Source organism: Colletotrichum fructicola (assembly GCF_000319635.2).
Source record: "Colletotrichum fructicola Nara gc5 chromosome Unknown KSG_Nara_v1_contig06, whole genome shotgun sequence".
Taxonomy (NCBI): domain Eukaryota; kingdom Fungi; phylum Ascomycota; class Sordariomycetes; order Glomerellales; family Glomerellaceae; genus Colletotrichum; species Colletotrichum fructicola.
In genome coordinates this window covers 2,043,454-2,055,156 of record NW_027094056.1, presented here as the reverse complement: position 1 = coordinate 2,055,156, position 11,703 = coordinate 2,043,454, and the positions used below count along the sequence as shown (strand labels likewise).

Here is an 11,703-nt window from a genome sequence, read left to right as displayed (position 1 = left end):
TCGACTCCTTTGCACGCCGCTAGCAGCATTCTACTTGTGCCAGCCACATTTGCCCAAACCCCGAAACTCTCAACCTTCCACCCCCTCGTCTGCCACCACTGGAGCGAGATTCGACCACGCTGAGCCGTGTCTACCTCCTCGACTGTGTCTTGACCACCCGCCACCCTCGCTACTTCGCCCTGTACCTACTCTCGCCCCAATCCGCTCGCGACGACTCGGTTGACACGACGTCTTGATCGAATTTCCGACGCCCTGCTTCCGCTTCTGCCACCGCCGACTCGCCCTCGTCACGGAAGCTGAGCCAGGACTCGCTCCATGGAAAGTCGGGCGACAACCGCAGAATCGAAGCATACTTATCCGTCAAGTCCTTGGCTGCACCAGCCTGCGATATCCTCGAGTAGCGCAACGCTGAACCCTTGCCACTTCGTCGACGCCTCGTCCCGCGTCCCCGCCCAGGTCGATTTCTGGCCCCTTCTTTTCCCTCAGCAAGCATCTGTCTACCAAGCGCAGTTGCTGCACTACACCAATCTCGTCTCTCCGGGACGAGGAGGCGGCTTGCAACAACCACAACCGCTTCCTCAGGCGACAGTGGCGGCTCCTCACATTCAGGCGGCCCCCCGTTCTCGATCCTCCTCCAAGGTGTCGAACAAGGACCAACCCGCAACAAAAGGCACCCAAGGAGGCCATGGGAATAGAGTTGTGCAGAGCAAAGACAAAGGCGATCGTGCTGTCATAACAGGCAAGGACGCTCCGCCCAAGATGCAGCAGCCATCTCAGCCGGAGCTTTCGCATCCTCTGCCCGCTCGCCCTGGGGCGCGCCCTACCAATGGCCAATCCCACTCCAACTCGATGCCCTCCACGCCTCAACAACATGCTAGGAACTTCTCGTTCGAGTCGCGCGAGCCATCGCCTACCGCAACAAATAACCACTCACCCCGCTCTGCTTACTCCGAAACGAATAGCAATCTTCCCTCATTACGACCCCTCCCTCCTCGTTTGGGCGGTTGCCAATATGAGACGGCGCAGGTAAACTCGAGAAGGAGAATGCCCTATAGTTTAGGGAGCGACAAGCTCGAAAAGACGAACCTTGAGAAAATCAAGAGCAAGCTGTCGGAAGATGAAGAAAGGAAGTTGACCACAGATATGCGCGAGCTCTACGACAGGTTAATACCGACTGAGAAGGTTGAGGAGAACCGCAAAAAGCTTGTTGTCAAATTGGAGAAAATCTTCAACGAGGAGTGGCCGGGAAATGACATCCGCGTCAATCTCTTTGGTTCGTCGGGTAACCTGCTTTGCTCTGATGACTCCGATGGTTCGTATATTTCTGATTATTTCCACTCACACCCATTCAGACTTCAATACTGACCCGGATGCAGTCGACATTTGCATCACGACACCATGGAAGGAGATGGAGGGCGTTTGCATGATTGCGAACCTCCTCGCAAAGAGTAAGCTACTCCGTCCATGATTCCCCAGGCATTTCTAATCGTCTCTGCAGAGGGCATGGAGAAGGTGGTCTGTATTTCCGCCGCGAAAGTCCCGATTGTCAAAATCTGGGACCCCGAACTCGGCCTCGCATGCGACATGAACGTGAACAACACTCTGGCTTTGGAGAACACGCGAATGGTGCGCACTTATGTCGAGATCGACCCACGAGTGAGGCCACTGGCGATGATTGTCAAGTACTGGACACGGAAGAGGATCGTGAATGACGCCGGTATGACTTGTCTGCTACTGCTTCAATGCGCACCTACTGATCGAAATAGCCTTCGGCGGCACACTCAGTTCCTACACGTGGATTTGCCTGATCATCGGATTCCTGCAACTCCGCGACCCGCCAGTCCTTCCGTCACTGCACCAGCGACAACACCAAAGGCTCCCTAAGAAGGGTGGGCCGGAGAGCGCGTTTGCCGATGACCTTGACAAGCTTCGTGGGTTTGGCGACAAGAACAAATCTTCTTTGGGTGACCTTTTGTTTCAATTCTTCAGGTTTTATGCGCACGAGTTCGACTACGAGAACAATGCCATCTCGGTCCGCCTTGGTAGGAAAGTGTCGAAACAGGAGAAGGGATGGCATATTGGTCTGAACAACTTCCTGTGTGTGGAGGAACCATTCAACACCGTTCGCAACCTGGGCAACACTGCAGATGAATATTCTTTCCGCGGCCTTCATCTCGAGTTGCGACGAGCATTTGATCTGATCTCGGAAGCCAAACTGGATGAGTGTTGCGAGCAGTACATTTACCCCAAGGAGGAGCCGCCGACGTTCCAAAGGCCCGCGCAGACTTCACGTCCGGTCATGATTCGCAGTTCTTCGCAGCAGCATTCTGGCAGAGGAGGTGGCCGCGGCAACTACCGTGGCGGTCGTCATTCTAACAACTTCCACCGCAACGGAAACTCCAACCGGAGAGCGTCGTCGAGCGTTGCCTATGATACTAACACAATGTACATGCCGCAAGTAGCAGTCACACCGCAGGAGCTCGCCTGGTTCACACAACAGCCGTCAGCTCACCAGCTTCAGTACCCCGCGCTTGTGAGTGCAGCCATGGCCGCCCAATTACAGCAGGAAAATAACCTTCGCATCCAGCTCTACAGCCAGTCCCAGGTATACCAGCAAGTGCAAGCCCAGATGGCTGCTCAAATGCATGCCGCACAGAGAATGCAAAGCTCCAACGCAAACTCGCAGCAGGGCTCCCAGCGATCTAGGACCAACTCGTTCGACAACCCTCCCCTAAGTGCTCCCATCGCTGCTCCTGAATGGTACAGCATGTATGGTGGTGTTCCCTTCCCCGCTACCTACTACAACCAGTCTGGATTCACGTACCCATCCTCACCTGCAACAACCACGGCGACACCGGAGTACCGTCGAGGACTGCAAAGGTCTTCAGTGACAACGGAATCCGGCAACTCGACGTCGGGAAGCTCGCTTAGGTCTCAATCGCAGCCTGCTTCGCGGTCTGGCCCAGCAGGACAACAGGCGCAAGGCTACCCTGGCTCCAGCACGCCAACGAATGGAAGCTCGCATCCGCCCCGCCAGGTCAATGGAGTTCCGATCCCGAGCTTCATCCCTGACGACGCTGATTACGACGAGGCGCCTCAACGGCCTGCAAGCAACTCACCAAACTCCGAAGATGGAGCTGCGTACTTGGGCTACTACGTTTCAGAAGCATCCAGTCCAGCCCGCTCTCAAGGTGCTCCCAATACGCTCGCCTTGGGAGAACTTTCACAGCCAAGTCAAGGGCGCCGAAGACTTTCGACTGAAGTCCCGCAGACCATATTGGACCGCCGGATGCGAAGAACGTCACGCTCACCATCCCCTCTGGGCCATACTCGAACCTTTTCAACGAGCACGCCAGCCGCGAACGGGCAGTCATCAACTCCTCCCATCGCTAATGGACGGACAGCAGCAAGACCGTTGGTGGTCAACGGGACGGGCTCTTCTCTACGCACGAGCTCTACTCCCTTCCAGTCAGCCCCAGTACCCGATGCGACGCCGGCCGAAGACTCATCTAGATCGTCTCAGGAAACCCCACTCCAAGCTCAAGGCTTAGGAATTAGCGGTTTTACTACGGACCAGGTTGATGGTCAGTCTTCGTTTCGGTCTGAGCCTGTGAGGACACCTATTTCAGAGCGTCCCCCAGTGATTGTCAACGGCACGACCACACCCTCATCGATCAGCAACACTGCTGCCACGGCCTCGCCTGCTTCAGCGCCTCGACCTGTCGACGACCCTTCGTTTCGCGACAGAATCGCCTTGATGAATCAGTATGGGTGGTCACAGCAAGCTCAGGCGTCGCCGGAGGTTCCCGTTGGAAACCAAATTTCCCTGCAGCGAAGGGCTATGCGGCAGCAAAGTGGGGTGATAGCACCGCTCGATCTGGCGACCAGGGAGAACAGGATGAACGGCCACCAACTTAGCATTGATGCTCAACATCTCTCACCCATCAACGAGACACGTTCGCCTTCTCCGACAGTCGTGAGGAAAGGCGACTTTCAAGTGAAGAGTGATCTGCAAAGTGGCCACGCAGAGTCGACCCTGCCGGCTCACAAAGACAAGGGTCAGGTTGTGAAGGAGGCCAAGCAAAGCCAATCGACGCAATCGCCAAAGTCTCAGTCGTCAAACGCGCAGCGCCAACCGGGTCAGCCCGCAAGAACAAACGGCAACCGGGAGAACGGCCATCGTGGCGGCAAGAACGATGGCCATGGTCACGACGGAGGATGGCAAAAAGCCACCAAGGGTCGAAAAAAGGGCGATGGGAAGAACCAAGGCAACGGATTTGTCTCCAGCGAGCTGCCGCCCAAGCATGACGCAGATCGTAAGGGTGGCTAAAGAAATGGATAAGCTGGCAGCTCACGAGCAAACTTTGTCGTGGGAAGCCAATGGGTGACGAAAAAAGCAAGCATTGCTTCGTTGGATATGGTCTGAAAGTCAGGAGGAGCTCACTCGGCGACTTTGGTCATGGACGCGTTGGACACGAATGTTCTGGATTGAGGGAATGTTCCCTGGCAGAAAAGCCAGCGGAAGTGTCAACAGGCAACCGCTGCGTTGAACGAGCCGCGAGGATGGAGAGGTGCTGTAAAAAGCGCCTTCCGCAGCCTCGATCATCAGCACCGGGACAGGCCTGATGGCGACTACGATCATCGAGGACGAGCGGAACGGAACCAGCAAAAGTTACGGATATCAGCGGGCCAGTGCATCTCAAGGGATTGTGCAGTGCTTGATCGAGCGTCAAAAGTCGTATTACTATGGCTCAGTCGTCATTTTCACCGATAAAAAGGTTGCAGGGGGGTCTTTCGCGTTATACCTGGGTGGCGGGTCTGATTATTTGTCTCATTGCATCTGCGGCAACGGTCTTCGGTATGGGTTACGGTTCAGGCATGCGTCATCAAGTTTCTTTTTGTCACAGAGTCATACCATTGGGTGGAAAGGTACATGAAGAAGATGCAAGAGAAGAGGGGGGTGGACGTGGATAGTACGAATGCTGTGTGTTCCCAGACGACTGGAGACTGTCGCAAATACCCGACGGGGGAAGGCTGAGCTCATGTCTCCCAGAAAGGGGCAGAATGGAGAAAAATCCAGCATGGCCGCATTATAGGGGCGGAAAAAGATATCAACGACTAGTGTCAGTGTAAGCAGATAGACGGGAAGCGTTAAAAGACATGATTTGAAAAAGCCACGACGAGGATTTCTGTAGGACACCAGCAGGGGGCGACTCATGCGGCAGATCTTCATCAGTGCCTCGTATTCTTGACGTCGAATCAAGATTAAGGTCCCACAAAAGAAGCACACGAAGCCATCACGAGGTGGTTGGTGCCGTGTCGTTTGTACTCCCAAAGAGCTCAGGGCGCACCTGCCAGTCAGTCTCGAAATTACGTCATCCGGACGTGTTTCCCCAGGTCCCATCCTCAGCCTTACACCGGCTGGCCCTGTACAGATAGATACCTTATGTGCCGTACAGTGTGTGCTCGGTGACCGATCCCTGCTTGACACAGCCAGATCCGACGGCCCCCAAAACGTCTCGTATTTTCGGCAGCAGGTGCCTGGCGGCCCAGGAGGCGGGAGCGCGCTGTCGGCTGCAGCCCATGAAACACAATCTGATGTCCGTCTGTTTCGCTGCGACTGTCTGGTGTTGGAAGCCGGGTGGGAGCCGTTCCCTTGGGATCCAGCGGCTTTTGTGGGTGAGGATGTGTTTGTATGATGGGGACGGGATTTAGTAGGAAGGGGGGAAGGGGGGCAGTTTGCAAGTCAGCTTGAATGAATTGTTGAATTTTGATTTCTGAAATATCGAGAAATGTCAAATGGCAGGATAGCTGTTGATATAAGCCAAGTTGTCTCTTCCTAAAAGTCATTAACGTTCACTAAAATAGAAGGACTTGATTCAATGAAGAAGAAAAAAACGAAAAGTTTCTCAAAACCAAAATCAAAAATCGAGAGGTAAGAGCAGCGAGCTTGACTCCTCATTTCCACTTTTTCTCCCAGACACAGAGAGAGAAAGAGAGGGCGCGCGTATGTGATTAGACCGTGCCGGAAGGATGCGCTAGAGTCCGGTGCTTAGTCCCGGGGATGAGGGGAGCTACCAAGTAGAACGGCAGACCGCTAAAGACCAACAACCCCCACCATCGTTTTCTCGATGATTTCAACCCCCGACTGCGCAGCATTTCCTCTCATCAAGATTTCATGCCGGCGATGGCTTCTGCAGGGCACCAGCAGCACTACCGCAGCCACAGCAGTGCTTCCAGCGGGTCGTTCAATGAGGCTTCGTTCAATGGGGCGCGCTCACCACACCTCGGCAACGACGACGACGACGACCACGCTCACGCCACCTCCGACTCTGGGATTACTGTCGCCGAGTTGAAGGCCAATTGGAGACAGATCCAGGAGCTTACACGATGCGTCGGCTCGACGCTCGACGAGAGGGGGTGTGATGCTGCGTTCAGGGAGTACGCCAAGGTCAAGGAGCACGCGGAGCTCTGCCGGTCTTTGTTGAGGCGGCGGCGGCGGCGGCGGACGTCGTCCTCTGCGGACCGGGCGGTTGTCGATCCGCGGTCACCGCTCAGCAGGAGGAATCTGGCTCTGTCTTGGAACGTGGAGCCGGATGAGGGAGAGGAGCATTCGGAGGCGGCGCCAAGCCGCGAGGCGTGTTTGGCTGCGATCCGGGAGTGGAAGACGTGCATGGAGGCGGTGATGGGCGCGCTGCGGGCGTCGCTGGCGGCGACGTATCGTATTCATGAGCCCGGGGCCACGGCGGAGATGACGGAGTCGTTGTTTAGGGACGTTGACTTTCGGGCGTCTGCGATTCAGGAGATGCGGAGGGCGAGGATTGACGGCGGCGGCGGCGGCGGGGGGTTTTCGAGGGCGAAGTACGACGTGCGGTTTCGGAACCTGGACCGCATGGAGAAAGAGGCCATTGAGATTGCGAGGGTGTTGCAGAGCGAGGAGGCCGGCTGCGGGTTCGAGGACGGGAGGGCGGGAGAGGTTGAGGAGGTGGTGATCTCGGCGGCCGGGGACGCTGTGCTGGAGTTCAACAGCGGAGGGGAGGTGAGGAGGTTCCGGGTGTCGAGCGCGATGCTGGCGGAGACGTCGCCCATCTTTGAGCGGATGTTCACGGGGCGGAGGCGGTTGGAGGTCGGCCCGGGCTGGGGCAAGGACGACGCGGACCTGGAGGGGGAGCTGCCGCCGCTGCCGCCGACGGAGGGGTTCGTGTGCGGGGACGGGAGCGTGGCGCGGCTGTACCGGATGCCGCAGGCGGAGCGGGACGAGGAAGGGGCGCTGGGGATTCTGCTTGCGGCGGCGCACATGCGCAACGAGGCGGTGCCGCGGGAGGTGAGCTTCGCGCGGTTCGTGGCGGTGGCGGAGGCGTGTCTGCGGTACCGTTGTACGAGCCCGCTGGAGCTGGTGGTCGAGCACCGGTGGCTGCCGCGGTGGATCCACATGGGCAGCGAGGAGATGCCGGACGGGATGCTGATGGTCAGCTTTGTGTTTGGGTTCCGGCAGCTGTTTGCGCGGATGAGCAAGACGGCGATGCTGAATTTGAGGAGTGAGGAGGAGTTGAGGGCGAAGAGGTGGCCTGAGAGGGTGAAGGAGAGGGTTTGGGGGGTGAGGGAGGTGAAGATGGGACAGGTTGAGGGGGTTTGTAGGGAGGCTTTGAGGGAGTACTTGAGAGGTCCTGTAGGTGGTGGCGAGGAGGAGAACGGGGGTTTGAAGGGAGGTGTGGACGGTCATGGGGTGAGGGGTTCGGCGGTGGTGAAGGGGCGGACGAGGTGTCCCAGGGGCAGTCAGGCGTGTGACGCGATGAACCTTGGGTGGTTGATGCTTGTGTTTGGCGAGCTGGGGCTATTGGGGACGGTCATGAAGGAGGGTGTTCTTGGGGATGCGAAGCGGCCGGACAGAAGTCTGGCGGAGCTCGTCGAGCTATTGAGGACCGTTGAGGGCCCGCCGCAGGCTATTCATCGGGGAGGTTTGTGTGACCCGGCATCAAGGCTGAGAGCTGCTGTCAGCGATGTTTACAACAGCGTCTCTGGGCTGACATTGTTTGAGGTCAGCGGACGCGCTCATGGGTGGGGATTGAGTAGGCATCGATCCGGGGAGGTGCAGGCTGTTCTGCAGAGAGGGCTGAAGGTGGTTGGGGAGGTGAATAAGCCCGAGGAGCTGAGGCGGGTGGCAGAAGACCCGGAGGCGGAGGAGGCGAGGGCTACGTCTGGTGTCACGGATGATGTGAGGTTGAGGATCCTGAGGGGGATGGAGAGTGTGGACGACTTACATGCTGCCGCTTTGGCTGACAGGGCGTTTTATCGGGTGTTCAAGGAGAACGAAGGGTTGTTGATGAGGAGGTTCGTCAAGGCGCATCGGAGGAAGACATTGATGAAGCTGACTAGCATGGATGTCATTGGAGGCGGAGAGCAGAAGGCGATGAAGGGAGAAGGTGACCTACTGAAGATGGAACGGGAGGCTGAAGCCGAGGCAGAGGCTGCGACGGTCGTCGATGGACGCGCACGAGAACGTGATGGGGTCGATGATCTGGTGCTGGGCTTCGGAGGGCTGGACATGGAGGACGAGGTGGATGAGTTGGTCAGGGGGGTAGAGGTCCTCGGGGTCCGGGCGGACGAGATGGAGAAGGTGCGGAAGGCCGCGGCCTCGGCGCCGCCTTTCCCGAGTGCGCCGCCGCCTTTCCATCAGAGGTCCATGACCTGCGGCGACTTGACGACCGAGAGGATGAGCGACGAGGAAGTCCAGCGGATACTGTGGCCGGACGATCCTTTGCCGGTAGCCATACGGCCGTCGGTGAAGGATATGAAGGGAAAGTTCAGGAGAAGTGATCCTGCTTTTGTGGAGGAGAAGATGCTGCTGGGAGTGGAAGGGAAGCAGCTGGGCATTGATAGAGATCGGAGGGTTGGTCTCGTGCGGGATGAAAGGTAGCGTGGTTTTGGTCATGTTGGTGTGGGCCTTTCATACTAATGAGCTCACGAAGTTATGAGAGGGGCGACGGCTTGGGCACAAGTTTCACAAATTACGATCATGAGGAATCAAGAGGTTATTAGGAGACGGGCACAAGTAGGTGTGGACATTCGAACTTGCACGTAGCACCAGGGAAGGGACCGTTAGGAACTCTTTACAAGATAGCAGTTACATAATTCATACTTCCACATAAGAAACTTTCTTCCGCTCTGATTTAGATGATTCGAATAGCTCCAATGGGAGAATAGACTTCTTTCCTGGCGCGAATTCCGCACAGCTTATCAGAAATCGGCTTTTGGCCGTCACTGCTGGAGGCTTACTCAAGGTTCAGAATGACAACAAATAACGCCCTCGTACTGAATGCTGATGGAAAGAAATGAACCAGCCTTCTTCGCGAATGAACCAGCTTCACACAAGCATGGTGATGAGCCAGAGCTGGGTGGGGTGAAGTCCTGGCCCCGTTCACGCTTTTTACTGGTCAAAATTGAACCACCCTATAACGAAGATCGTGGCGGACATAGCTCAGTTGGGAGAGCGTCAGACTGAAGTTAACTTCATTCACTTAATCTGAAGGTCGTGTGTTCAATCCACACTGGCCGCATCTTCATTTTCCTTTGCCATTTTTGGCATCATCTATTCATTCAATCGATTCGTTTGCGTGGTGCGCACACCTTTTTTATGGTCTTGCTCAATTGCGCTTGTTCTAGATTGCGCTTGTTCTAGAATGAGGTGAGAGTCCTGAGTAATAAGAGTGAGTTTGAGACGGCTGTTGCACCTTGATGGCCAGGAAAAGCCCTGATGGGACGAGCCTGTCCGTCCCCCATCAACGTAGAATCTCAAATCAGTGGCAATATCATCACTTGACAGCCAATCCAAGGCTTCGTTCATCCTTGGTAATCAAAAGTGAAGCAAGCGATAGCTCGCTTGCGTGCGTTCGGATCCTCATGCCAAGACACTCGACCTGAGCTTACATTGTCAGAGCATTGTTGCGATGACTGATGACTGGTATCAAAACTCATAATATTCATAATCTTTTATTAAGTAATCGATGCGCCGATTTTTGAACTTCTCTCGACGTTGTGCCGTGTACGCCCCTTGCCCCATGCCCCGTTTCCCCCCAAAAACAACACCGTCCTTTACGCGTACGGCCAGTTCTTGTTGAACGTGATACAGCTGCCGTTGGCCGACGACGCAATATCCTTGTCAGTCAAGAAGATGCAGTACTTGGCCACAGCAGCGGGGTCCAGGCCCGTCTCGCCGCGCTTGTACTCGGGCTGCGCGGCGACCGTCTTCATCATGCCCTCCTGGTTGACGCCCGTCGCGAAGGCGTCCATGATGTTGGTGGTATCCATGCCGCCGAGCAGCAGGGCGATGGAGTAGATGCCCTTGTCGCCGTAGAAGCCGGCGGTGTTCTTTGTGACGGCGATGAGGCCGTGCTTGGAGGCGGTGTAGGCGACGCCGGAGCACAGGCCGCGGAAGCTGGCGTTGGAGCCAATGTTGATGATGAGGCCCGGGGGCCCGCCGGACGCGGAGGTGGCGCCCTGGGCGAGGAACTGGTTGACGGCGGCCTTTGTGGTGAGGAAGGGCCCGGTGAGGTTGACGGCGAGGACGGAGTCCCAGGTGTCCTTTGCGCATTCGCCGGCGGGGTCGAACTTGTCCATGACGCCGGCGTTGTTGACGAGGACGTCGAGGCGGCCGAAGCGGTCGACGGCGCCCTGGACGAGGGCGGCGACCGAGGCTTCGGAGGTGACGTCGACGGCGATGGCGTGCAGGCGGCCGGCGTAGGTGTCGCGGTACTCGGCGGCGACGGCGTCGATGCGGGCCTGGTTGATGTCGGAGATGACGACGTGGGCGCCGGCGGCGAGGTAGGCTTCGGCGATGGACTTGCCGAGGCCGCCTCCGGAGCCGGTCACGATGACGGTGGTGCCGGTGTGAGTGGGCATGGTGGATTGTGCGTGTGTATGTATGTGTATGTGTGTGTAGTTGGCTTAAGGTTGAGAGTTTCGGGCTTTGAAAGGAGAGAGCGGGAGAGACTTGGCTAGCGCGAATGAGTGAGTGAGGTTCACGGTGAGGTCATGCGAGAGGAAAGTCATGAAGGCTCTGGAATCTCTTAAGTAAGGCCGGTGGACCTGTTCGATGGCACGAGGGGCAAAGGCAGTCGAGGAGGGGCTAAAAAAGTTGCGGGGCGGCGTCGTTGCGGGGAATGATGGCACTCTCGATTGGTGGCGCTGTTGACGTGCTTCGTGGGTTTATCGTCCTGAACCTGTTTAGGTGGAATCGTATTCGGGTTTGACGATGTTTTAGGGGTGAATCTTTCTCTTTCCTTTCTTTACCTAGCACAAGCTGGGCCTCGATGCGTTTAACTCCCGATCGGCGGCCGGCAGGAGCCGTTTGTTGGATGGAGTTTGCTTGAAGCTGCGCCCTAGCATCCCGAGCGCGGCACGGGAATGGCTTGGTTTCGCTGTGGTTGGCTCGTTGGTGTTTAAGTAGACAGATTAGGTATTTTCAAGGTGCTGACTGCAGATTTTCCGTCGGGAAACCAAGTAGCATGCTGTCTACAAGACCATACTGAATGTATCTATTGCAGGATTGGTGATGAATCCCTCCATGCCGAATACGCGTGTGGGCCACGCAAGAGGTGTATTATTCCTTAATCTTCATCCCACCCGAAGCCGTCACCGCTCATATGAGCCGCCGCAGCGCACCCCCGCGCGCGCGCGATGTAGCCAAGCGCTGCATTTCCCGGG

General features: G+C 56.7%; 3 protein-coding genes across 3 annotated transcripts; 2 read left to right on the top strand and 1 right to left on the bottom strand.

The window, feature by feature from the left end:
• Positions 1–759: 759 nt before the first annotated feature.
• On the top strand, positions 760–4,330 carry cid13 (Poly(A) RNA polymerase cid13; the record flags this gene model as incomplete). The annotated part of the gene is made up of 5 exons (XM_032020593.1): positions 760–1,312; positions 1,377–1,448; positions 1,499–1,717; positions 1,767–2,533; positions 2,588–4,330. 5 exons carry the CDS (start codon positions 760–762, stop codon positions 4,328–4,330), a joined length of 3,354 nt encoding a protein of 1,117 aa, XP_031892607.1.
• Positions 4,331–6,187: 1,857 nt separating this feature from the next.
• On the top strand, positions 6,188–9,039 carry CGGC5_v010867 (uncharacterized protein; the record flags this gene model as incomplete). The annotated part of the gene is made up of 4 exons (XM_066152427.1): positions 6,188–7,958; positions 8,039–8,058; positions 8,108–8,913; positions 8,970–9,039. 4 exons carry the CDS (start codon positions 6,188–6,190, stop codon positions 9,037–9,039), a joined length of 2,667 nt encoding a protein of 888 aa, XP_066008273.1.
• Positions 9,040–10,092: 1,053 nt separating this feature from the next.
• CGGC5_v010866 (3-beta-hydroxycholanate 3-dehydrogenase (NAD(+)) 2) lies at positions 10,093–10,899 on the bottom strand (the record flags this gene model as incomplete). The annotated part of the gene is made up of 1 exon (XM_032020616.1): positions 10,093–10,899. One exon carries the CDS (start codon positions 10,897–10,899, stop codon positions 10,093–10,095), a length of 807 nt encoding a protein of 268 aa, XP_031892652.1.
• Positions 10,900–11,703: the final 804 nt, after the last annotated feature.